The sequence below is a fragment of the Pteropus medius genome, unplaced genomic scaffold (genome assembly GCF_902729225.1).
Source record: "Pteropus medius unplaced genomic scaffold, Ma_sr-lr_union100, whole genome shotgun sequence".
Taxonomy (NCBI): Eukaryota; Metazoa; Chordata; class Mammalia; order Chiroptera; family Pteropodidae; genus Pteropus; species Pteropus medius.
Window position 1 is genome coordinate 608,526 of NW_024348242.1, and position 23,820 is coordinate 632,345.

A 23,820-nucleotide genomic window follows, 5' to 3' on the forward strand; every position below is an offset into this window, starting at 1 on the left:
GCAGATTTATGGGCACCTAAAGGTTTAGTGACCGCCCCTCCATCACCAGGAAAGGGCGACTCAGAAGCATCTCCAGGAACAGGCAAGCACGCCCCTCCCCAGCCCCCACAGCTCGGCCTTGCCTCGGCCCGCTCACAGGCACCAGGGCCAGCGGTCAGGACAGCCAGATAAAAGCAAGGAAAGGCAGCGGGCCGTGCTGGGTGTGGTCTGTGTGTCTGGCATGTCTAATAAATGTAAAATTAACTCCTTAAAACTGGTGTGTTAAACACACACTCCACAGTCTCACTAAGTGTGGTAAAACTCTAGCTCCTAAAACGAAGCTTTTTTTATAAATGTGGAGAAAATCAACAGTTCACAACTTGATCGAATGCTCTGATAAATGTGCTGTTTACAAATAAGAAGAGCACAGAATTTAACAGAATTCTATTCGCTATAAAATTGCATATTAAACACGCTTCCGACTCTTCCTTTCATTGCGCTGAAAGAAAACGACCGCGATGTCTGGACCCTGCGCAGGAGCCCGGTCTCTACGGGGCCTGTGTTTAGCTGAAGCCCCCGAAGAGGCTGAAACAGACCTTCTTCCTCACTCGTCTCCTCGCCGTCAGGTTGAGGTTGGGGCCACTGGAAATTCGGCAGAAAGGCGCCTTCGTACAACTTCATCAAATCAATTAAGGGCAATTCGGCTGGAAAGGGTTGCGGGAGAGAAGCGGTTACTTCACACGGACAGTGGCAGGGGTTGGGAAGAAACACAGCCAGGAGGCCCACAGCGGTGGAGACGGCCTTTTCACACACGTTCCTTTTCCTGGCTTTAACAAGTCCTCGAGAAAAGCTTTATTTTCTAAAAGCACATCTATCTTTCCGAAAAACTAATAATTAATTGCTCATTAGTGATAAAAGATCTAAAATATTTTCTTTACAAAGCTGAAAATCTTTGAAATAAGACTGAATTTTTCTTCATAAAAGAAATGTTTCTGAAATAATTTAATAAGTGTAAAGAAAAACCTATCGACTGATAAAAACAAAAGATACTATCGATGGAAAATGGTAGCTATAATACATAACAATACAAAAAGTCAAAACAAAACAAAACAAAAAGAAGGTCTGAAAAGTAAGACAAAAGACTGCTACACTTTCTCATAAGAAATTGGCCCTAACCGATGGGACGCCACCAGAGTGAAGCCACACACGGCGACAGCGAGCACGGAGCTGTTCCACACGTTGTAAAAGGGTTCACGAACCCGTCGCGAGCATCTGGAAATCAGACAGCACACCCTTCATCCCCAATCCAATCAGCAACCGCCTCCGAAACCACAGCACCGGCGAGCAGAGTGACCCGATTTTGCAGACCCTTGGTCAGGGGGTGGGGGTGGGGGAGCTGCCAGATGTCACACCCGCCCTCTCAGCCCGCTCCCGTGAGTGTCTGGGGTGATGAGAAACTTGGACCAGAACAATGTTCATACAACTGCAACGTGCCCCATAGGTGACGGAGAAGGATGACCTCGGTGGACCTTTTCTGCACACACACTATGTGTCATCAAGGTCCGTGGTCACGGCAACGGCTGCCACGGGCACGTGCCCAAGAACGACGGTGCTGGGGGTGCAGCGTGTGCAGTGAGGACAAGTAAAAGCCCAGTGGCTTCGATGCGCGTGACTGCCTATGGTCCCCACCCTGGCTGGAAGCTGGAGACCCTAGGTGGTAGCATACATTTGTGGGTATCAAAATCAGGGTCTTTCAGATTTTCTGTATGTCTGAATGTTTCTGTGACAAAAAGCTAATAGGAAACGTCAAACACATCAGATAACAGCTAAGTAGGAAAAAAAAGAAGGAACAACTGAGAAATGACTGCCATGAAATAACTTGGTAAGGTGTCTTGGGACAAACTCAACACGCAGACATCAAGAGCCTTCACATGTACAAACTAGTTAGCAGATACGGTGCGAGAAAAGATTCCACTTAGATAAAAACCTAGAGACTTAGAATTAAACTTTTTGGAAAGAAGCGAAACGTGGAGAGGTCCCAGCAGGGCACGAGGCGCCTGAATGAGAGGCCTGGCCGCGGACAGGGAAGCTCAGAATCACCAGCTCCATGCCGGCCAGCGCTGACCCAGGACGGCCAGACACTGTGCATGACAGGAAGTGGCTCGCAGGGCTCAGCTATAAGAGATGCTGCATGCTCACGGACTGCTTGTTTCAGGGAGACCAGCCACCAATGTCACGAGGACACTCTGCCCCATGCAAGGAACTGGGCTCGCCGGCCAGAGCCAGCAAGCCTGGCAGGGGTCGAGCCGCATGGAGGGAGGCGAGCCCTCTGAGGGGACCCAGTCGGAACCCAGCCGGGCTGCTCCTGACTCCAGGCCTGCAGGACGCGGTGTGCACACCGAAGCAATGAGTCACCACAATCGACAAGTCGCAATGCTCGCTGGACTCAGAAAGCACTGCAGCAGAGCACGAAGAAAGCGCAACCGACAGCTGAGCGGAGAGAAAACAACGCTGGATCTGAGCCACGGGGCCAGGACTCGCAGCACGATGTACTCCCTTTCCGGTGACAACGTCCCTTCTAAGTCAAGGACAAGCCAAAAGCGTCTACCACCAGTACCCCCTGGTTCACATTTTATGGCAGAAAAATAACAAAAGAACCAGGATTACAAGAGAAAAAGCGTCATTCTTTAGAGCTGAAGAGCTGTTACAGAATTAACATGACAGCTCAGCAAAGTTGCTGGACATAAGATCAATAAACAAACGTGAACAGCATTTCTGTGTACCAGCAACAAATGAAGAATATAATTTTTAAGAATATACGATTTACGACAACCTCAAAAATAAAATGCGCCCAGAAATAAAATCTAATTAGAAATACACAATCATAATCTTTTACTACAGACCAGTCGGGACCCACGTAAGGGAGAGGTGTACCTCGATCAGAGACTGGAAAAGTTCAAATTCGTAACTATGCCGCTCTCACCAAATACCCATGAATTCAACTAAATCTGAATGAAAATTCCCGACTGGTTTTTCTGTGAAACTTGACTGCTCTGAGGTGTATCTGAGACCATACAGTCGAGACCCTCCTTAAACAGACCTGGTGGGGAGGCCCGCCCACGCACGTCTCAAGAACGGCGCCGGCACCGTGAGGGAGAGGCGGTACTGGCCCACGTTGATCAGGAACACAATAAAGGTGGCAGGAGGGGCCCAGCACGTCAGGACACCTGCCATGGGAGCCGCCACTCACTGCCGGAGGGAAGGTGGGCCTGTCCCACGGTGCTGGGATGGTCATCCATGTGGGGAAGGGATGGACGAAAGCAATTTTCAGTGGGTTAAAGAATGGATGAGAGTAAAATCAAAAAGCTTTAAGGAAGACAGAATACATCCTTAAAACCTTGAGGTGAAAGAGGTTTTCTACGAACAAGGCTGACAAATTCAACTACGTTAAAATAAAAGCACAAATGGTACCACGAAGAGAACGCGAACAGGCAAAAGTCACTGCAATACAACTGACGAAGAACGTGGGACCAGAACGCACAAGGAACATGCACGGGTCGGCTGGGGAGGGAAAGGCAGCACGCAATGGGAAAGGACCTCTGGGCCATCACGGAGGCGCCTCCCTCACGCCAGACGGGCAGAAACGCTGAGCTAGACACCAAGGGCCCAGGCGACGTGAAGCTCGGCACCACCACTCCACCCGAGCTCTGGCACGCATCAGCAAGCTGGCCAGGCCAGCGCACTCCCCCAGCCCAGGTCCTACGCGTGGGCCCACGAGCAGCCTAGCAGACCTCTGCGACAGGCACATGTGGGGTACTGTGCAGCAGTGAGGCTGAGTTGAGTTCACACGACGTGTGACAACAGGCAAAACAAAGGAACAGAGCTGAGTGCACCCCCAGCTCTGTGTGACTCCGACCGTGTGAGACCCCGACGCACGTGAGGGAAACAGTGTGTTCAGGGACACGCGGAGGTGCTGGAGACAGAGCTGCTCAAGTGACTGATGCAAGACCAGGGTGCTGTCACGCTGGGACAGGCACCCAGCGTCCCTTGTGCTGGGGAGCAAGGCCAACCGCACCGCACACGGGGTGCTGGGTCGGCTCCCACCTTCCGCGTATTTTCGGTCGCATCTTTTGCACTCGCTGCGTGTTTAACGAGGCGGCGAGGTGCTCCGGCCTACCTTCCTTAGCCAAGTTAGACAGCTCTGTTTGGTGGTCCACGAGCCCTTCGTTCGCTTCTTCCTCTTCGATTGTCTCTTCCTCATCTTCCACTGAAATGGTGGCCATCGAGTGTCAGTAAGACAGACGTCACTTCATCTCCTTTCCGATTACCCATCACCCGCCGCACAGCTTCAAAACCGCGTGCGTGACTATTAAAGAAGCTAAATCCAAGCCTTTCAACTCAGGTTAAATCCGGAAATGACCATTTACTGAGTGAGCAGAAAACTGGGGACACCCTCTCCTGTCCACCTCAAGGTGGAAAACACAGCCTGGCCTCTCATTACATGACGAACCTGCTCAGGCCAGAACAGGCTGCAGGGTGAAACTTCCTGTCTGCCTGCTACGCCCCGCTGCAGAGCGACCTGCATGCTGTCCGGGGTCCCTGTGAACATGGCATTGCCCAGTTCACGTGCCCAGCTCACCACTCTGACTTGAAGCGGTCTGGTGCTGCACTCACACCTGCCTCCACGGAGACCTGCTCCTGCGCAGCAGAGCCGGCCAGCGCCCCACAAAGCAGCCCACCTGTGGCCGTGTCTCCGCTGAGCACAAGCCCTCGCCACCGGGGCCTGGCCAGGTACACTGGCCTTCACTTGGCCTGGCCCAGCCTGCCGCCGGCTCCTCCCATCCCCCACAAGCAACGAGCAGACGTGCACTAAGTCCTGTGCTCTCGCTGTGCCACGGGCCAGCACCCACCACCTGCCAAGGCACCTGGCCCGCCATGGGGCTCCTGCTCATGGCTGTACTTGACATGGGCACCCCTTTCCTGAGTTCAGAGCCCTGCAGAGGGGACAGCAAAGGGCACCAAAGACAGACCTTCGTCGTCAGTGAGAGATGTGCTTGCTTTCCGTTTTCTTCCAGGCATTCCCAAATCCTGAAACGACAAAAATGCAAACCCACGATCTGAGAGCTCAAAACAGAGACCGAGGCACAGACATCTGCTTAATGTGCACTTTAGGGGTTGGAGAGAGCCTGTGACAAGTGTGCCGCCATCACGCCTCTGGTCACAGGAAGGGCCTGGGCGGTGGAGTAAGAGCAAGTCCACACTGCGCTCAGCTGCGCCTCCCCAAACTGAGTTAACACCCCCGAGCCCGACGCTCTGAAGAGCCAGTGTCCTCCCCGAGCAGACGGACTTTGCGATGAAAGGGAGCGATGCTGGACCCGCGAGCGTCTCCAGACCAAACGAGGGCTCCACTGGACACACGGTGTGACCTGCGCTCCCCTGTACCCCCAGGTTGTGGTGCACCCTGAACCTACCAGAAGCCGTTCTGGGATGGCCTCCCGTCCCTTCGGTCTCAGCTCTTTTCCTAGGGAGACAGATAATATGGCCCCTGCTCACCATCGGGTGCAGGCGACATCCCTCACCGCGCCCTGCCTCCCTCCCTCCCCCTGGCAACGCTGGCTGCACCGCACCCGAGCACGCGGGCGGCTCTCAGCACTGCTGGCCCTGCAGAGGCCCAGGTGGTTCCGAGCCGGCGTGGACGAACTAACTACCCGCACGGCCTCTACCTTACGACGTGTCTGGCCTTAAGACTGTGGCCTCAAGACTGTGGCCTCAACGGCGGTCCCCTCTCCACTTCCGTCTCCTCACCCACGAGCTGAGAGGCACTATGTGCATCCCCAGGGACACTGGGTGCCCCGCCCACACTAGTGACCAGCAGCGACCCCGCAGCTCCAAGAGGCCACGTACCAGCCACACGCCTCGGGCAGCCCAGGTCGCCGTCCAGGGACCGGCCTCAATTCTAGGTGCCTCAACTCCAGCAGCTCAGAGCTGAAGTGCCCGGGCAGGGTGGCACACAAGGAGCGATGCTACCACCAGCAGACCGACCACACGTCACACGCTGCTGAGCAAGCAGCTGCCCTGGGCAGCTCCCTGAAGCCAGCCTGTCAACGCGCCTGCTGAGCAGGGACTCGGAACTAAATACAATCCCCAGAAGGAGGCCTTGCTTTAGAGCGCCGTACCTCTGCCGGAGGCCTTCTGCGAGTTCAAGGCCTTTCTCCTCTTCTCTTCTAGTTCCACCTGCAGCTTTATCTCCACGACCTGACACGAAGCAGCAGAAGCAGAAGCAGCAGCCTGTCACTGCGGTGTGCTCTGCACACAAGACGTCAAACCTGTACCACGTTCCGAGCGCGCCCTGCCCCCACCTCGCTCCCGCCACTCCGAAAGGAAACGCTCCCCCCACACTCCCGTTTACTTCACGCCGACTGCGTCCCGCCCCGCCCCTAGCAGGTGGTGAGATGAGAGATTTTTAAAAATACGAAGCGAGAGGCAGGCTCCCCCAGCCACCCCGACACCAGAGCAGCTAAGGAGCCTTGGATGTGGCAACGCACGTGGGTGCAGCTGGCACGGTTCTATGCGTGAACAGAAACAGAGAAGGACCCCGCCCTCTGAGGAGCCGGCCTCCAGAAAGCGTGGGTGGCGGCGGCATGGGGCTCGCCTCCGTGCGCCTGTCTGAGCGACACCGCGGGCACTGGGCCACCCGCCCCGGTGTCAAGATAGCTCGCCAGCCCCGACGCCCACAAAAACGTCAGCATCTACCTGTTCGATATTGGACCAAAAATACTCTATTTCTCTGGCAGCCGATGCAGCTATGCGTCTCAAGCGGTTCTGCTCGTCTCTCCTGCCCCGCTCCTCCCGCTGCTGCTTCTCCTCGTGATGGCGCGCGACCGTCCTGACGAGCTAGCAACGCAAGTTCGAGAACGTCAGGCTGTACTCTGTGTCACGCTACAGAAACGACAGTGTCCTAAAGAGTCCTCGGCCCATGACTCCATGTGATTCCCTGAGAGGCAGCCCAGCTGCTCCGAGGGCCTTCGGCGAGCTGGGCTGGGACACCGACCACCTCCTGACACCTCAGCGCACCGAGCACCACGGCTCCCGCGGCGCCAACCCACCTTCTTGGCCGCGGCCACCTTCCACCTCCTCTCCTGGGCGAAGTCGGTGGCCATCCACTGCATCTCCTCCAGCAGGTAGTCCCAGTGCGCCCGGGGCCGCGGGGCCTCCTGCAGCTTGGGCAGCCGCCTCGGGGACCACAGGCCTGCCTTCCGCAGCTCGGCGATGCGCTGGTGCGTCTGGTTTTCCTGCGGGGCGGGGCGGCCCCTGGTCATGAGGTGCGTTCCACTAACGCAACCCCCAGATCCCTGAGACCCCGCCCGGTGATGGTCTCGGTAACAAAGACAGGGCTTGCACACAGAGGTCAGAGGGAATGGGCGGGTGACTCTCCCTGAGACCTGAGAAGCTGAAGTGGCAGACCTGTCCGTCTCAGGCCCGCGGGCAGAGCTCAGGGCCTGTGCCCATGCTGGGCTGCTGACCTGGGGACAGGACAGGCCTGGAAGCCGCTTCAAGCCCACTGGGAAGGGGAGACAGATCGCGTGAGACTGGCCACACACCATCGCGAGGTTAAAGCCGGGGACAAGAAGTGCTGAGTTTTCCCGGCCCCACTTATCTGGGTTTAACTCCCCTCGTGAAGCAGAACAGAGGAACTGCTCAGTCCCCTAACCAACAGCAGGCGCCATCAGCGAGCTCGGGACCCTTAAGGGCCTGGGGCTCTGAGCACTGCCCCCAGCCTCACGACATAGCCTGCCTTCCAGCCCCTCAGCTACGGGATGCGGTGACAGCAGCTCAGACCGCTGACTTCAGCACAAAAAGACTCCACAGCAGCCTCCCTGCTCCTGGACGGGTCAAACCACCTGGTTTCTATCTCAATTCCCACTGGTCTCAAAGCATGCCGACTGTCCCTACTGTCAAGGTGCAACTGTCGAATGCCGCAGCCTGAGATGAAAGCAGAGGCTCATCACCAGTCGCGAGGCAACCAGTCTCCTTACCAGCGCTATCTGTTCTGCCAGCTTCTCCTGAGAACTGTCTTGGGGCGGGGCGGCATTCTGAGCTGGGCTCTGTGGCTTCAGGGAGACCGACACGGCTGCTCCTGGGGACCGGGAGGTGACTGGAGACAGCGACTTGTTGGCTGCCGAGGAGGGTCTGTTCACTGGGGAGGCCCGGGCGGGTGAGGGTCCTGGGCCTGAGCCACTGGTGGGAGCCATGGACGAGGCAGAGCCGGGCTGGGGCCGTGGACAGGGCTGCCCGGGGTCAGCAGGTGGTCTCGTGGGCGCCGTCTAGCGGGCAGAAAACAGGCAGGCAGGTGAAGATGAGACTCCAACTCTGCTCCCAGCCCCGAACAGCAGAGACGGCATCACCGGCAGAGGGGACAGCACCAGGGGCTCCCACCCCACAGCAACGCAACGAGCACATGACCACACCTACAAAGCACGATGCCACGAACTAAACCACATCTACTAAGAATAAACCCTTTCACCCCACAAACCACGCAGGACTGCATCGCACACTGCGCCCTCACGTGCCATCTCGTATCTCAGCTCACGGAAGCTGTTTCTTTTGTTTTGCTTTTCCCAACCTCTTCTCTCGTTTGTAAGTGGTTTTACGCGTGCTGACTGTGTGAGCTGCTCCCTAACCGGCACACACCGCACGCTCATCGTGCAGCTTTCCTCTAAAGGGAAATGCGACCCAGTGGCCCTCTGCTGGCAAGCGGGCTGTGCTATCCGAGCTCGGGGCACAACTAGGGGCGCCGTCCCAAACAAAGACAGAGAGCTTCTCGCGGGGAAGGAGTGGGGAGCAGGTGGCAGGGCAGGCCGGGGCTGCTACGTCTGGGAAGGTTGGGGACAGATGGCACGAAAGGCAGCCCTTTCGTGACCCAGAACCTGCAGAACACAGCAAGGAGCCAGGGATGTGCCTTCTGTGGCACGTGGCTTCTGTCTCCTCCTACCCGGGGGCTGGCAAACTGGCCGGCTGCAGGCCGTGGGAAGAGAGTCCTACCGGCCACGCGCAGCCGTCCCTGCGGCCCCAGGGCTCGCGTCTTCAGCAGCAGAGCTGCGACAAGAACCATGCTATTTCTGGATAATTCAGCAACGACAACTACAACCACAGAGCCAAGCAAAACCACGCTGTGGCTGCTGAGCTGAAGTAGGCCCGCAAGCTGCCGGGAGCAGCGCATGTGCCCTCCTGCCACGCACAGCTCGACCCTCCTCCATCCCTCACGGACAGAGCGTGTGGGTCCAGAGTACCTGCGGCTGGGACGGCAGCGGAGGGGCGGGCATCTGTGCCTTCCCGGGCACTGGGCCGTGCAGGGCCGGCTGTGCGGGCTGCGGGGCGGGCACAGGATGCTGGCTGGCAGGGGGCGCCGGGCCCGGGGCGTTCGCCTGCTGAGTCTTCACAGGCATCTGGAGCTGCGTCTGCGGCTCCACCATCTGTGGCTGCTGTGAAAACTGCAGTGCCGGTGGCAGGGGCGCAGCGGGGAGGCTGGCGGGAGGCAGCCTGCCGGGGAGCTGCGGTGGCGGCGTGTGCAGGCTGGCGGCGTTCTGCACCGGGGGCCCCGTGGATGGGTCGTACTGCTGCTGGCTCTGCTTCTGGCCCGAGAGCTGAGTGGCATGCGGGGCGGGCGGCATCCCTCCTGTAAGACAGGAAGACCCGCAGCACTGACTCTGGGGCTCAGGCGCATCCATCTGCCAGAGCCAGACCTCACATCCCAGTGCCTGTCACAGACCCATCACTCAGCCATCACGCACGCAAACGGGAAGTTTAACTGGCAAGAGATTCCAGTTATATTAGCTCTTATGTTCTAAACAAGCACACGACACAGGAAAGAAGGCGCTTGACCTTTGCAAGTTAGCATTAAACAGCGGTAGCGAACGACCACAGGTGTCCTACCGCAGCAGCCACTAAGAAAAACACAAAAATGGAAACTGGAGAGAGGCTCGAGGACAAAGACATGTGCGGCTCTGCTGAAGGGACAAAAACTGGTCTCTGGGGTTTCTTCACACTGTATTAACTGCGGCTCAGGGACACCCCGATTTCAAAAGCCACGTCAAGCATGCCGGCTCGACTGCACGTGCTCCAGTGAGGCGCAGCGCTAGGCGCTACCTGCACGCCCTCCTCTGAGCCACACGGCTGGTTCTGGCGCTGGGTCTTACCTTGAACTGTCGGCATTAACTGCTGGAGAGGAACTCCTGTATTCACCCCTGGGTGCTGGAAAACTACCCCTTGGTGACCCACTTCAAGTCGAGGTCGCTTAGACTGCTCTAGAATAATTTTCAGAAAAGGTGCAGTTTGATGTAAAAATAAAACCACAAAAGTAGTAGAAAAAACATGTGCAAGTGTTTTTATAATATTTGAACAGAGAGACCTTTCTATGCATGAACCCAAATCCAGAAGTCGTAAAAGATTAACAAATATAATTTTTCACTAAATATTTGCAAATATAAGAAAAGGCATCATAAACAGGCAAAGGACAAGCAACAACCTAAGAGACGATATTTGCAACACACGTGATGGGCAAAAGGCTGACTTACTCAGCATTCAGAAAGAAGCCCGTACAAACCAACAGGGGGAAGTATCGATGACCAGACAAAGTGGGCGAAGGACACAGATGGCTGGCAGAGGGACAGATCCACAAACAGTCAACAAACATGAAAATACACTGTGCAACCTTACTGAAAGAAATCCATGTCAAAGGATTTCATTTTTCACCCATCGTACATGTAGAGATTAAAAGACTGATCATACTTAATAAAATGGCCAAAATGTGCGAGAACCAGAAACTGCTGATGGCAGTGAAAACTGGCCCTTTGCTTTTGGAGGGTCATTTAGCACCACTAACACTTAACTGCACATACACTGATCTAGCAATTTCGTTTCTGGTTTTTCCTTTAGCTATACTGACAAACATGTAGGAAAAAAGTATCAGACTAGATGTGCAATCCTGTGTTGATTATAGCAGAAAAAAGGTGGTACTAATAAACATTCACCAACAAAGGTCCGATAAATAAAAAAGGAAATGCCCATGCACCAGAGTACTATACAGCCATCAAAAAGAACGGGGGGCGGGGGCAGGGGAGAACGTGGCCGATGACTGGGGAAGATGACCTAGCAAGTTCATACTAAGCCATAACAGTGCACATGTGCTCCGAGCTCACGTTTTCAGAATGGCACATGGGGTAACAACGCTTGCGTGGACAGAAGAATTATATCAAAATACACAATCGTCAACAGCACTATCTCTGGCTACGGAGCGGGCAGGAAATATCACACCAGAGGTAGACTTAAGTTATACCCTTGGAACTATTTGAAAATTTTAGATAAAATGTGTATTGTTTATAATTTGAAGAAAAAATTCAGTTTGAAAAAAATGAATGACACCTCGAAAAAGCTAATGGTTTTTACATCAAGTCGTATCCTGAGGACTCTGAGGCTAGAAACGCACTCAGAAAACCAGAATGGAGTGCCCCTGCCCGACTGACGAACCTCCACCTTTGAACCCTCGCCTTCGAACCCCCACCTTCGGTACACGGGAGCACTCACATAAACACCTCGTTAGCTGACACTCATCAAAGGAAAAACTAACTTTCAAAGTGGAAAGAAACTAATCAAAGCTAAGTTCTTTAGCGCTCATGCCTGAGAAACACGAGCCACTACGCTGTAACCCGCACTGAGAGGCTGGCTGGGTCCTGAGGCCCCCTGAGCCTGGGCTCTGTGACATACCTGCCGGGGGTCCCGCTTGCTGCCTCTTAAAGGGGTCCGTTTCTATCGAACTGCCAGCCCCTGACACCAGGGTCCCTGCGAGGGCTTGCTGCTGGAAAAAAGAAAATTAAAGAATGAGATTTTGATAACTGAAGTGCCTTAGAAGAATGACTAAAACTACAACTATCATTACTACCCCAAACGCTGGCCTCATCCCTTCTCAGTAAGAGAAATACTACCTACCCGACGTATTTCAGGATGCGCACGCAATGCATTACTTACATATGTAGTGAATAAAGTTCTAACTTACCTCTGGAAGGAAAAAAGGACTTGTAAAAGTTATATTATTCTGGTTTTAAGTGGAATTTCAGATCAATGCAAATCTAGTCCTTCAGAAACAAACTGGCTTTTGCACACAGAACAGCAGCCCGAGGGGAACTGCGGGCGACATCTGCCTGAGACATGAGACTACAGCTTAGCCGCCTTGGTCAGTCACGCTGCCCGTGATCATTCGTCTCCCCAAAAACCAAAGCCGAGTAATAAAAAGAAAAGCTGACACTGTTCTCCTACTGGGAAATGGCACGAAACCGCCAAGTGATAACAGCCTAACTGGATCTTCCAAAAGGTATTTGGACAGCTACCATCCTACTTGATGTATACACTGTGTGAAATGGATAGGGGTCACTTTAAATATCTGAATAAAAAGCCAAGACAGAAACGAGCTGTTGGGCCACCCTGCACCATCCTTGTGGGGACACTAAATGCTACGGGTGATCTTTAACTATCACTAGTTGCTAATTTTTGAATGATTCAATTATGTCTACTTAGCGAGATACTTTAAATGCAAGAGTTACAGATGCCTAAGCAAAGTCACTGTTCCACAAGGAGGGCCGCTGACCCTCGCAGCCCTAGGAACGAACACTGCACGTCAGCGCCAGCCACGCTGCAGGCTACTTACTCCTTCGTGAGGGGAGAAGCTTCAGAGCAATGAAAAGGGAAAATAAGCACCGTTTACATTTCACGAAGCCGTGAGGAAGAAGGGGATGGAGGGGTGGGTGGAGAGGGGGAGGGGAGGAGGAGGACAGAAAAGAATGATTTGAAAAACAGACAATATGTGAACAGGGGTGACCTTGGGACAGGATTACAGGAAGTTTATAATAATTTTTGTGTGTGCACTTTTCTAAATTTTCCAAACATTTACAATGAACATGTATTACTTATATAATCAAGAGAAAGTTTTGTTTTGTTTTGTTTTTTTTAAATAGAAGAAGCTGACTAAGGGCTCTGCGTCCAGCAGTGGCCAAGTACTTCCTATTGGACAAAACACACTCCAGATTCACGTACGCTCCAGACGAAACGTGACAACATGGCAGGCAGACACGGGCCAGGACTCGGTGCGTGCGGGAAGGGAACGGGCCAGGAGGCTTCTGGCTGTGTGGGACTGGCGTGAGGGCCTGTCTGTGCTGCGTGCACCAGCTCAGGCCCAGACACACAGCCCACTGGCCTGCAGAGCACTGGGCCGGCAGCAGGAGGCACCACGGGGGTGAGGAAGCGAATGGCCACAGGAGGTGGCGGGAGACGCGAAGCCCAAGCTCTCTGCCTCAGCGCAGGCTGCCCCGAGGCACGCAGACACAGAGACCCTAAGCACAGCCACGACCGCTCCGAGGTCTCAGGTGCCGATGCTCAGGGGACGGAGTGTACGGTTCCAATTCGATCGTGTTAACTAACGGTGAAAGCAAAACCCACTCTTCAGAAGCAGTAAGAGAAGCCATCGTTCCCGGCATTCGGAACCCTATGCAAAGTTCCTCCAAAACACAGAGCAGAAAACATGGGCCACACTCGGGAAACCATCAGTGGACACCTGCCCCAGCGACCCACACCGGACCCGGCAGCGGGGTTCAGGAGGGGTGCCGGGGACAGAAAGAAAACGTGTTTAATGAAGGACAGGAAAAAGGGAACCATTCAAAAAGAAAGCCAAACGAAGGCTCTAGAACTGGAAAATGCCTGAAATGGAACAAATGCATTGGCTAGGCCGGACAGCAGAGCGGGGACGCAGAGGTCAGTGAACGGAAACGTCCTGAGAGACGAGCGAGAGGCGGCCTAGACCTCGAGACTCGCCGGGGACTCTGGTCGCCCGGACGGAGCAGAGCGGCTGCAGGACGGGCGGAAAGCACGGCACGGGGAGCCCAAAGCACGGCAGGGGCCCGTCCTACCGGCTTGGGGGCAACCAACGGGGACGAGAAGTCTCTTCCACAAGATGGTGCTGCGGGACTGGAGATCCGTGTGGAGGACCGGATAACCTGGATGTCATCAAAGTAAACCCTTCTCCAGAAGGCCGATCTCGCCTCCAACTTCCTCGCTGCCACTCTCTCGGTTTTCAGGATGACTTTGTTTTATCTTACGCTAGCTTTACAACCATTTTGTTAGGAAAGATACTGCTTACTTTAGAAATGCAAACTTGATTTTATTTAAATCATTTGTCAGAACTTTTTTAAAAAGAAAACATTCTCATAGAGAAAAAGGAAGCTCTGAGATGGGAACTGAATTCTGGCTTCCTGTTTTAAGACAGACAACATCAAAGCGAACTTTACCCACTGAAGGCGATAAAATTTACAGGAGTCTAAAAACTACATCGAGAAAAAACACCTGAAGGAACTCGAGACGTGGCTCACAGAGAAGACCCTCGGCCCGTCTGCCACCTAAGAGGAGAGCAGGCTGACGGCGCCCCGGAGGAAGATTCAAGACCAGCAGCTGCAGCTGGCAGGGACTTGGGGGACATTCTCGCCCAATTTAAAAAAGCAAACAGACTATAAGCTAACTGGAACTGTGGCACTCCTGAGGCCGGTGCTCAGGCGCTGAAAGGACAGAGGGCTCAGGGGTGAGGGACGGTGACCCCCCGAGCACCGCAGGAGGACCGACTGGGCCAGAAGGCCTCAGGCCTCTGAAGTCGAGCTTCTAGAAGAAGTCTCTCCAAGATGAATCTTGGGTTCAGGAAACAGAGGAAAGCACAGCGTACTCATGCTTGCCTTCTTAAAAGTACGCCTGTTCTGACAAGCTGAACCACCACTTCACACCTACAAACGCCTAGCGACACATGTAAAAACATGAACCCGTGTAAGAATTAAAAAACAATAGTTGGGGTATGGTTACAGAACTATATAATTATTTTTCCTAACATTATAATCATTGAAAAATAACCTCCAATTAGGATAGTTTTTAAAGATCTAAATAAGCGTAATAAAATAGAGTCATTTTGCATACAACAACTGCACTCTGGAGCACATCTCAAAGCTTTCCAAAATCAGACAGAAATCAACACGCAGAGAACTCTGAATTCATTGCTGGAGTGTAACTAGCAACAGATCAGTTTACTATAAAAATCCTATAATTGGTTGCAAAGAACAAATTTCACCCTGAGAACATGTCTTAAACTTTTTAGAATGCTTAACAGTGCTGGCAAGGGTATAATAAAACTGGGAGCACTTACATATTTCTAGCACCACTTTTAGCTAAAAACAAAGTGACAATATACGGTGAACATCTTAAATATACTTAGACTTTCTTCATTCATTGATGCTGTTAACTTTCTCTAAATAAGATATAACCTAAAATTAGGAAAATAGTTTAAATGAATTACAGTTCCTCAAAGTGATGGGAGTATTAGGAGCTGTTAAAATGAGAATTATTGAAAGTTTAAAACATAAAGAGTTTGTTAAATGAAATTTTAAAAAGTGTAAATACACTGTGTTGATTGTTAGGACGATAGAAGCATGAGTAATTATTCATTTCCTCTAACAGAAAATTCACTGAAAGATATTCTCTACTTAGAATGGTTCTTTTTTATGTGTAAATGTGTGTACGTGCGTGTGTATCTATATTATTTTTCACACGGCACCTCTGCACGCAGTAATACTGCCTCGAAGTCTTCTGGAAGCAGACAGAAACGAATGCCTATGCAGCACAAGAGCTCTGGATTGATTCCTTGAGTTCCAGTAAAAACTGTACAAATCAGCTGTAAACAGCACAACCATACTGAGGTTTTTCCCAAGAAAACGAAGGGTACGTTTTACATTTCAAGTCTTTAACAGACCCTCCGTTTCCTATTTCCTTTGACAGCCAATAATATTTGCCTCAGAAAACTGTAATTTCTTGTCTTTCCTCTTTTCATTCCTTAAACATTTTTTATTGTGGGATGTATCACATGTACAAAAGAAATTATTAACATACGTATATGACTTTTGTAGCATAGGAGTTAATCAGAATTGAAATGCTGGAATGTGAGTGTTCACTGAGCAGTCCGTTCAACTTTTGTTTGAAAATTTTCATATTAAAATACCGAGAACGAAAGTGGAAAAACGTACACGTGCAGTTTCGAAGAGTAATAACCCAGAGATCACCATGGACTCGTCCCAAGGCTGAAGTCAAGCGGTTCTCTCGTGCCTGGGATCCCGTGCACACACCATGAAGGCGTCCCCTCCCTGACGACGTACCAGCTACCTGAACTCTGCAACCTTCTCTGTAGTGGCCTCACACGGCATCTTGTTTGGTCTCAACCAGTGAACTGTCACTGAGGGAACTCCACACCTGTGCTCTCCTGTAACCACCCTGAGGCACAGGGCACTGCTGAGACCAGCCCCCGGCCACGCGTGCAGCGACCGTGGTCCACTCATTCCCACCCATCACTGAGCAGGCTGTGGCCGGGGACACTTCGGTTCTTCCTGGTTTGGGGCTATTACAGACCATTCTGCTAGGAACCACTGCGGGTGTCTTCTGGCACACAAACCCAAGGCTGCCCTCAGAGTGGGCAGAAGGCCTGCCCATGCCCACCTTCTCCGGTCATGCCCACTTCCAAGTGCCCCAACGCCACACTCCAGCAGACGTGGACGACAACCCCACCGATCCACATCACGCGCTGTCCCATATGGTTCCCAGCGATCCGGTGAGTGTGACCGTCACCGGACAGTGCACATCCTCACGAGTCTAGCTCCTACTGCCCCATTGTCCTACCATGGACATTGGCCTGTGTGGGCCACACGTGCATCACTGTCCTGCAATCTCCACGTATTAATGGGAAAGAGGCCCCACTAATCAACTGTCTGACAATCTCCCATTTAACAAATCTTATCTTCGACTGTGTCAAACTCATGCCCAGAAGCACCCAAGCACCTGGGTCAAGTTAGTGTCCCCCACTGAAAGGAACTGGACCCCTGGAGCAGTTCCGCGCCCTGGGCTGGGTGAGGATGTGCTCAATGAGCCCTGAGCGCCTTGTGCCAGAAGGCCAGGAAACACTCAGAGGATGTCTTGGGGCAGAAGTGTCAAAAGCACAGGACAGCCAGCCTGGAGGGGCTCCAAGTGGCCAAATTACAGAAAACTGAGCATCGAAAACAGTGGATGGGGGAGGCTGGGCAGCAGATGACTAGTAGGGGGCACAAGGAGATGTTACGGGAGTGAATATCTTGACAGGCACATGGGTTACATGGGCACTCGCCAAACTCAACAAACCATCGCACTTAAGACGTGTGCACTCCCTGCTTATAAATCATACGTTAGTACATGTAATTAATTCACCATGTTTACAGACCAAAGAAGGAAAGCATCACACAATCATACACTGAATAGATGTAGAAAAAGCATTTGACAAAATTCAACATCCATTCATAATAAATACTAGGATTAAAGGAATTTCTTCCCCTTTGATTAAATGACATCTACAATATCTACAGCTAACACCATACCTAATGTTTTCCCGCTGAGGCCTGGAAGAAGGTAAAAATGCCTGTTCTCATCGCTCCTATTCTGATCTTTGCCAATGCAATAAGGCAAGAAAAAGAAATAAAAACATACGGATAGGAAAAGAAAAAATAAATCTTGCTTTCTTTGCAGACATGATTCTCTCTGTATAAAATCCCATGGAATCTACAAAAAAGCTCCTGACACTAATAAATGAGTTTAGCAAGGCTGCAAAATACAGGTTCAAATAATCAACTGTAATTCCTATATATCTGCAACGAATTATAATTTTTAGGTACCATTTACAATACTACAGAAAAAATGGAATACTTAAGCATAAATTTTACAAAATACATACAGAATTGGGATGTTTAAAAGTGCAAAACTCTGAAGAAAGAAATCAAAGAAGACCCAAATAAATGGAGAGATGTACCATATTCCTGGACTGGAAGATGTAACATCGTCAAGATATTACTTTTCCCCAAACTGGTCAACAGATTCAATGCAATTCTTAGCGAGATGTTTTGTAGATATTGTAGATATGCAAAGGATCTAGAATAACCTAAACGATTTTGAAAAAGAACGAAGTTCAAGAACTCATACTACATGACTTCAAGACTTATGACAAAACTACAGCAGTCAAGACTGTGGCACTAGCGAAAAGAGAGAGACGCGGGTGAATGAGAGGTAAGAGTCTAGAAATAGACCCGCACCCATAGGACCAACCAATTACTGGCAAACTCGCAAAGTATGAGAAGGAAGAGAGTCTAGAAAAAGACCCGCATTGCTCCTCGGACTTTCGGCTAAGATCAAGTGTAGAAATAGACCCATACACGTAGGACCAACTGATTACTGGCAAACTCGCAAAGTCAGTTCAACACATACAGGACGGTCTTTTTGAGAAATGGCACAGGAACAACTGGATACTGATATGCAAAGAAATGAACATATGCTGGCCACATTGAACAAAACTTCAAAATGGATCACAGATCAAAATGCAAAACATGAAACTATACAACTTACAGAAGAAAACATAGGGGAAAATTTTTGTGACCTTGGGTTGAGCAAAGAGTTCTTAGATATGATGTCAAAAGCACAATCCAAAAAAGAAAGAAAACTGATAAAACAGACTACATCAGCACTTAAAACGTTTGCTCTATGAAAAAAAAATAGTATTAAGAAAAAGATAAGCCACAGAATAGGAAAAAAATTTGCCAATTTATATGACAAAAACCTATATCCAAATTACGCAGGACTCTCAAATGTAACAATGAAAGAACTGGCTCGGTGAAAAGGGTGCGTGAAAGGAACGGACAGACACTTCCCCCAAGATGACGCGCTGATGTCAAACGAACACGTGAAAACTACTTATCACCATGAGTCTCTGACTCCACAAACGGACACCACCACACGTGTCAGAGTGACAGCAGCCGTACCGAGTGCTGGGGAGGGCGCGGGTGTGGCAGAGCCACCGCGGGGAGTTAGCGGGCTCCACAAAGTCGAGCCTGCAGTTGGTAGGCAACCCAGCAACCTGCCTCCCAGGCCTTCACCCAGATGAGACGAAGGCCTGTGTTCACACAAAGAGCAGCTGTAGCTGAACAGCAACTTTATTCTTAAGTGCCCCAAACCAGAAATGACCCAAATGTCCCCGAAGGGCGAATGGGTGAGCTGGGAACATGCACGTGATGGAGGCGCCCCCGGCAAACAGCTCCGGTGCATGCAGCAGCGTGCATGAGCCTCCAGCGCACGGGGCCCACTGCGAGCAGCTGGATCGAAGGGCGACACAGTGCATGATTCCATTTACGTTTTATTCTGGAAAAGGCAGAATCATCGGAGATGCAGACAGAGGTTAAGGGAGGGTGAGATGTGACCACAAAGGCACAAGAGAGGACAGACACCTGGGGGGCGACAGCACGCCTCTGCTTCTTGACTACGGCGGTCCTCTCATTCTCTCAACTCTGTTAAAACTCATGGAACTACAGACCAAAAAGAGTAAACTATACTGAGTTAATGAAGTTTAAATGAACAAGTAACTACCACTGGTGACATTTATAAGCCGCTAAGTCAAGTAAGAATCCACACATAAATCCATAAATGGAAGAGGAGAGGAAGCGCGCCATCGCGGCAGGGTGCCGTGAGCACACGCAGAAGAGACGACGCAGCTGGATCTCAAAGTATCTTTCCCAAATCACTTATTGTTCACCCAACCAAAAATAATAACCTTACACTGGAAAAGCCTGGTGGCCCAGCTAGGGGACAAGCTGACATCGCAGCCACGGCATCAATGGACACAGCATCACTCCTGTGGTATTCCTCTCAAAGATGCACAATCCACATCAGACACGAGCAAGCAACAGACGACCCCACATCAAAGGACAGTCTGCAAAAGAACTGGCCTGGACTCCTCAAAAACGTGGAGGACCTGAGGGGCCGGCCCAGATGAAGGCAGACCCAAGAGGTGTGACGACTAAACACGGTGGGCAATCCAGGCCGGCCCCCTGGGACATCGCCCGGACAAGAGACGACGTCTGCCTCTGAGCTGGGGCTTGGTCACAGGCCTGGATCACTGCAAAGCTGCCTGATCTGAACACTGTGCTGAGGCCAGGGCAGACAGTGCTCTAACCTGGGACGTGCTGAAGCACTTAGGGATGACGTACGTGCGTGACAGGATGTCTGTGACGCACGCTCAGATGGCTCAGGGGAATGAGTGTGTGCACACGTATGCGAGAACCACAGCAATGCACATGGGGCCGAAGTTAACGACGGGCGAACCGGGGCCAAGAACACACGGGGAGTTCTTCGTACTGTTATGGCAACTTTTATATACATTTGAAATGATATCAAAACTAAAAAAATTAAAACGTATTACCACAAAGATGAAGCTGCTTTCAGAACCCAGCACAATCGATTCCAAAAACTACTAGAATCTGCCCTGTACTTTTCGGTCCTTGGCATGGAACACAGTGATTTAATTTTCAAAAAATTAAACAGTTTGCATTCAATTAACATCCATTTAGAAGCCTAAGGCCCTGCTGATTTCAGGTGTGTTTAATGCCAATGTTTCTTCTAGCTAGAGAAAATGTCAAGTTATCATCTCCCTAAAACTTTTTCGTTTTGTTTTGCACTGTTCTCAAAATTACAGAGAGAAGACACAAGAACCAACATTTAAACACAGCACACAAGGAACCCTGGGCATACAGTGGACAGGACTGTGAGGATTAGATGACATGCATGCTGACGCTACACCTGCATCACAGGGCAATACAAAAAAACAATGCATTGAGATCTGGGCGTTTATTTACTCATGCAATTTAATTTTGTAATTCTTTATGCAGGAAGACGTCTTTTTTTTTCTTTTAAATAAGGAATGGGCTCTGGAAAAAAATGTTGAAGAGCAAATAGTAATTGAAGGTTAAAATACCTGGATGAAGGAAAAGTTTGGGATGAGACTACATTTGAGAACCATCGAAAAGTACCTGAAATGGTTGCTGCTGGGATGAAAAAGCAGCAGAAACATTTGGAGGAAGCTGGGTTGCTATAGCAACGGGAGTACCAGTCTGCCCATCCTTTCCTGTCACAACCTTTACCTGAGAGGAAATATTTTGAGAAAAAAAGGCAACATAATTTTTAAGACTGCTCAAAATTTCGTTAGAATTTTACTGCTGCTATCTCACTGATGTCTGGTGTTTAAAATGGAATGTTTTTGCATCAAATCCTGTAAAAGGACAACGAACTGATTTATGAAAGATCTATAACAATCTAACTCAACTGCAAATCTTGCAGGAACTCCAATTTAACTCACAGGTGCAATATCCTTAGATTCTGCAACTTCAAATTCTAGAAGTGGGGACGGCAGACAGTCTTCAGTAACAAAGCCCTAACAACCTCATAGGCAGTTTGCACAGCAGCCACTCCATCGCCCACCATGTGGAGGTCGGAATGACAAAAGTTTATTTTGACAAGAAGTTATAAAAAGGGACTTATTTTTCTTCATGAGCACAGATAAGGGGGATTGACCCTACAGACAACATTGGTGTACAAACATAAAGAGAACTGAATTTCACTATTTCACAGAGGTGAAATCCTTAATCATATAAGTCTTTTGGAAAATAAAAATGGTCCATCCTGAAAAGGGTGTTAAACACAAAATGGCAAAGCCACACAGATACGTCCATAAATATCAATGGGGACGGCTGAGCAAAGAAACCAGTTTTTGTTCACCAAAGGCCGATTTCTTTGCAGAAGAGTGACAAAGATTCAAGTTGTTTTAGCTGTATCATAAAACAAAATCAGCTCCACCGACATAGTGCACACTACACAACACAAAGGCACAAATACAGTGCGTGACGGTCCCCCTCACTACTGCCCTGCTGTGATTAGCTTCTTTTTTGAGAAGTACAAATAAAAGGGTGAGGAAAAAGTCTCAATTGGGGGATTATTAAGCACCATTCCAGGCGCCCCAAAACTTCACGATCTAAAAATGAATCTAACTGAAGTATCACTCAGTAAGTACTTGTGTAACTGTGAGTTTAAAATATAATCTCGAATCTAAATATTTACGTATATTTAAGTCCCTTGTTAAAAACCACGTTCATGATTTTACTGGGTGGACCACCACAGGCAAAACGTGAAAGCTGCAAAGCCAGCCGGAGGGCGTGTGCCTTTGGTTCCAGCGCCTGCCAGCCGCACAGCGCAGACCCCAGGGGCCAGGCCAGGGCACCCAGGCCGGTTCTCGGACCTGGAGGGGCCCTGCTCTAAATGGCAGCATGGGGTCTGTACCCGCCCCCCCACCCCGGACCACGGCAGCTCCGCCCTCCCGTGAAGAAAACGGCAAAGTCCACCTTCCATTCGCCTCCCGGTCACAGCCTGATGAAACCACGTGTGAGGCGCACCCGGGCTCGGCTGCGCGGCACGGCCCTCGACCAATAAACCGCCGCGTCTCACCTCGTCATTGATAACCTCAGACTTCTCCTCCTCCTCCTGCTCCTCCTCCTCCTCCTCCTCCTCCAGGTCCAGGTCGTTCTGCCTAAGATAAGCCTGCAGTGGGGCGTAGTGCTTCTTCTTAAAAGCCAAGAAGTCCATCATGTTTCCTTGCAGGTGTTGCAGGAAGAACAGCTCGATCAGGTACTCCTTGAAGGCCTCGCGCAGAGCCTCCATCTCCCGGTGGTGATAGTCCAGGCACTGCTTCCGCATCTGGGCCAGCTCCGGGGAGGCCGGGGGGATCTCCTCCAGCTTCTTGGGAGCCTTTCTGCCGCCCACGCTCCCCGCAGATGACAGAGGAAGGCCGGACAGGCCTGGGGGCACCGCGGTCCTGGAAGGGCTGGTGGGGGGCGGCGGGGACGCCATCCCGAATGCTGACACGCCTCCGACTCCGACCCCGACCCCGGGGAGCAGAGGTCTGGTCAGCGGTGGCCCCTGCAGCACCTGCTGCTGCTGGATCAGCTGCCCCTGGATGATGCTGCTGATCTGCGGCGGCAGGCTCGCCGTGGCGATGTGGCTAGGGCTGGCCAGGGGCGGCAGGCCAGCCCCCCCTGAGGCCGCGGGGCTCTGGGGCCCCAGGTGGTGGACGGTGCCCCCAGACTGTGCGTGGGGCTGGGACAGTCTCCGTTCTCGGGCCGCAAGGGGAGCCCCCGCGTGCTGCAGCGGGACCTGGGTTCCCTGGGCCATCTGACTGAGGCCCGAGCCCTCCTGAAACACAAAGTGCCCGCCCGCGGACGGGCTCAGGCTGATCTGCCTCACCAGCACGCTGGCGTCCACGAAGCCCCCGGTGGGGCTGCCGCTGCACAGGCTCAGGCCGGGGCCAGGGGCGCCCGGCCGCACGCTCTGCAGGCCCGGCCCCGGCCCAGGACTGGGCTGGGTGGGGCTCTGAGTCTGCACCTGCTGGGACAGCGGCGAGGTGACCTGGATGTATGACGGCGATCCGTGCTCAAAGCGCCTCGGCTGGGCGCTGAACTGGAAGCCCGGAGAGGTGGGGCTGGGGAGCGGCAGAGGGGCGAGCGTGAGCGCCGGGTTCCCGCCCACCACCGGCCCCACACTCTGCAGGGCGATGTTCACGCTCGGCCCTGCCGCGGGGCTCCTGCTCATCAGCTGCTGAACTTGGAACCCGGGCGACTGGGGTGCCGACGGGCTGGCCGAGGGCGCGAAGGGCGTGGCGGGGGACGGGGGTGGGTTTGGGCGGGCCGGCTGCTCTTCTTCGCTGCCGGCGAAGGCCCGGGACCGCTGCAGCTGGTGCTGGACATTCTGAGGGCCGCTGCCATGGTGCATTATCGCCCCCCTTTTTTATCCAACTTAATGTTCTCCTGAAAAATCAAAGTTAAAATCAAGTTACTTAAAATCAAGCACATACAACCACGTGATCACCGCCTATTA

At 51.8% G+C, this 23,820-nt stretch overlaps 1 protein-coding gene across 1 annotated transcript in view; it reads right to left on the bottom strand.

Annotated features, from left to right (window-relative positions):
* EP400 (E1A binding protein p400) overlaps positions 1–23,820 on the bottom strand; it is an 84,458-nt gene that overhangs the window by 48,064 nt on the left and 12,574 nt on the right. The window contains exons 2-13 of the mRNA XM_039879483.1: positions 22,396–23,750; positions 11,743–11,833; positions 10,176–10,283; positions 9,270–9,655; positions 8,016–8,303; positions 7,086–7,271; positions 6,733–6,873; positions 6,156–6,234; positions 5,451–5,500; positions 5,010–5,067; positions 4,157–4,246; positions 432–683 (exon numbers count right to left, since the gene is read on the bottom strand). Coding sequence (XP_039735417.1) covers positions 432–683; positions 4,157–4,246; positions 5,010–5,067; positions 5,451–5,500; positions 6,156–6,234; positions 6,733–6,873; positions 7,086–7,271; positions 8,016–8,303; positions 9,270–9,655; positions 10,176–10,283; positions 11,743–11,833; positions 22,396–23,715 — 3,049 coding nt within the window. The 5' untranslated portion in view covers positions 23,716–23,750. The remainder of the gene's footprint in view (positions 1–431; positions 684–4,156; positions 4,247–5,009; positions 5,068–5,450; positions 5,501–6,155; positions 6,235–6,732; positions 6,874–7,085; positions 7,272–8,015; positions 8,304–9,269; positions 9,656–10,175; positions 10,284–11,742; positions 11,834–22,395; positions 23,751–23,820) is intronic.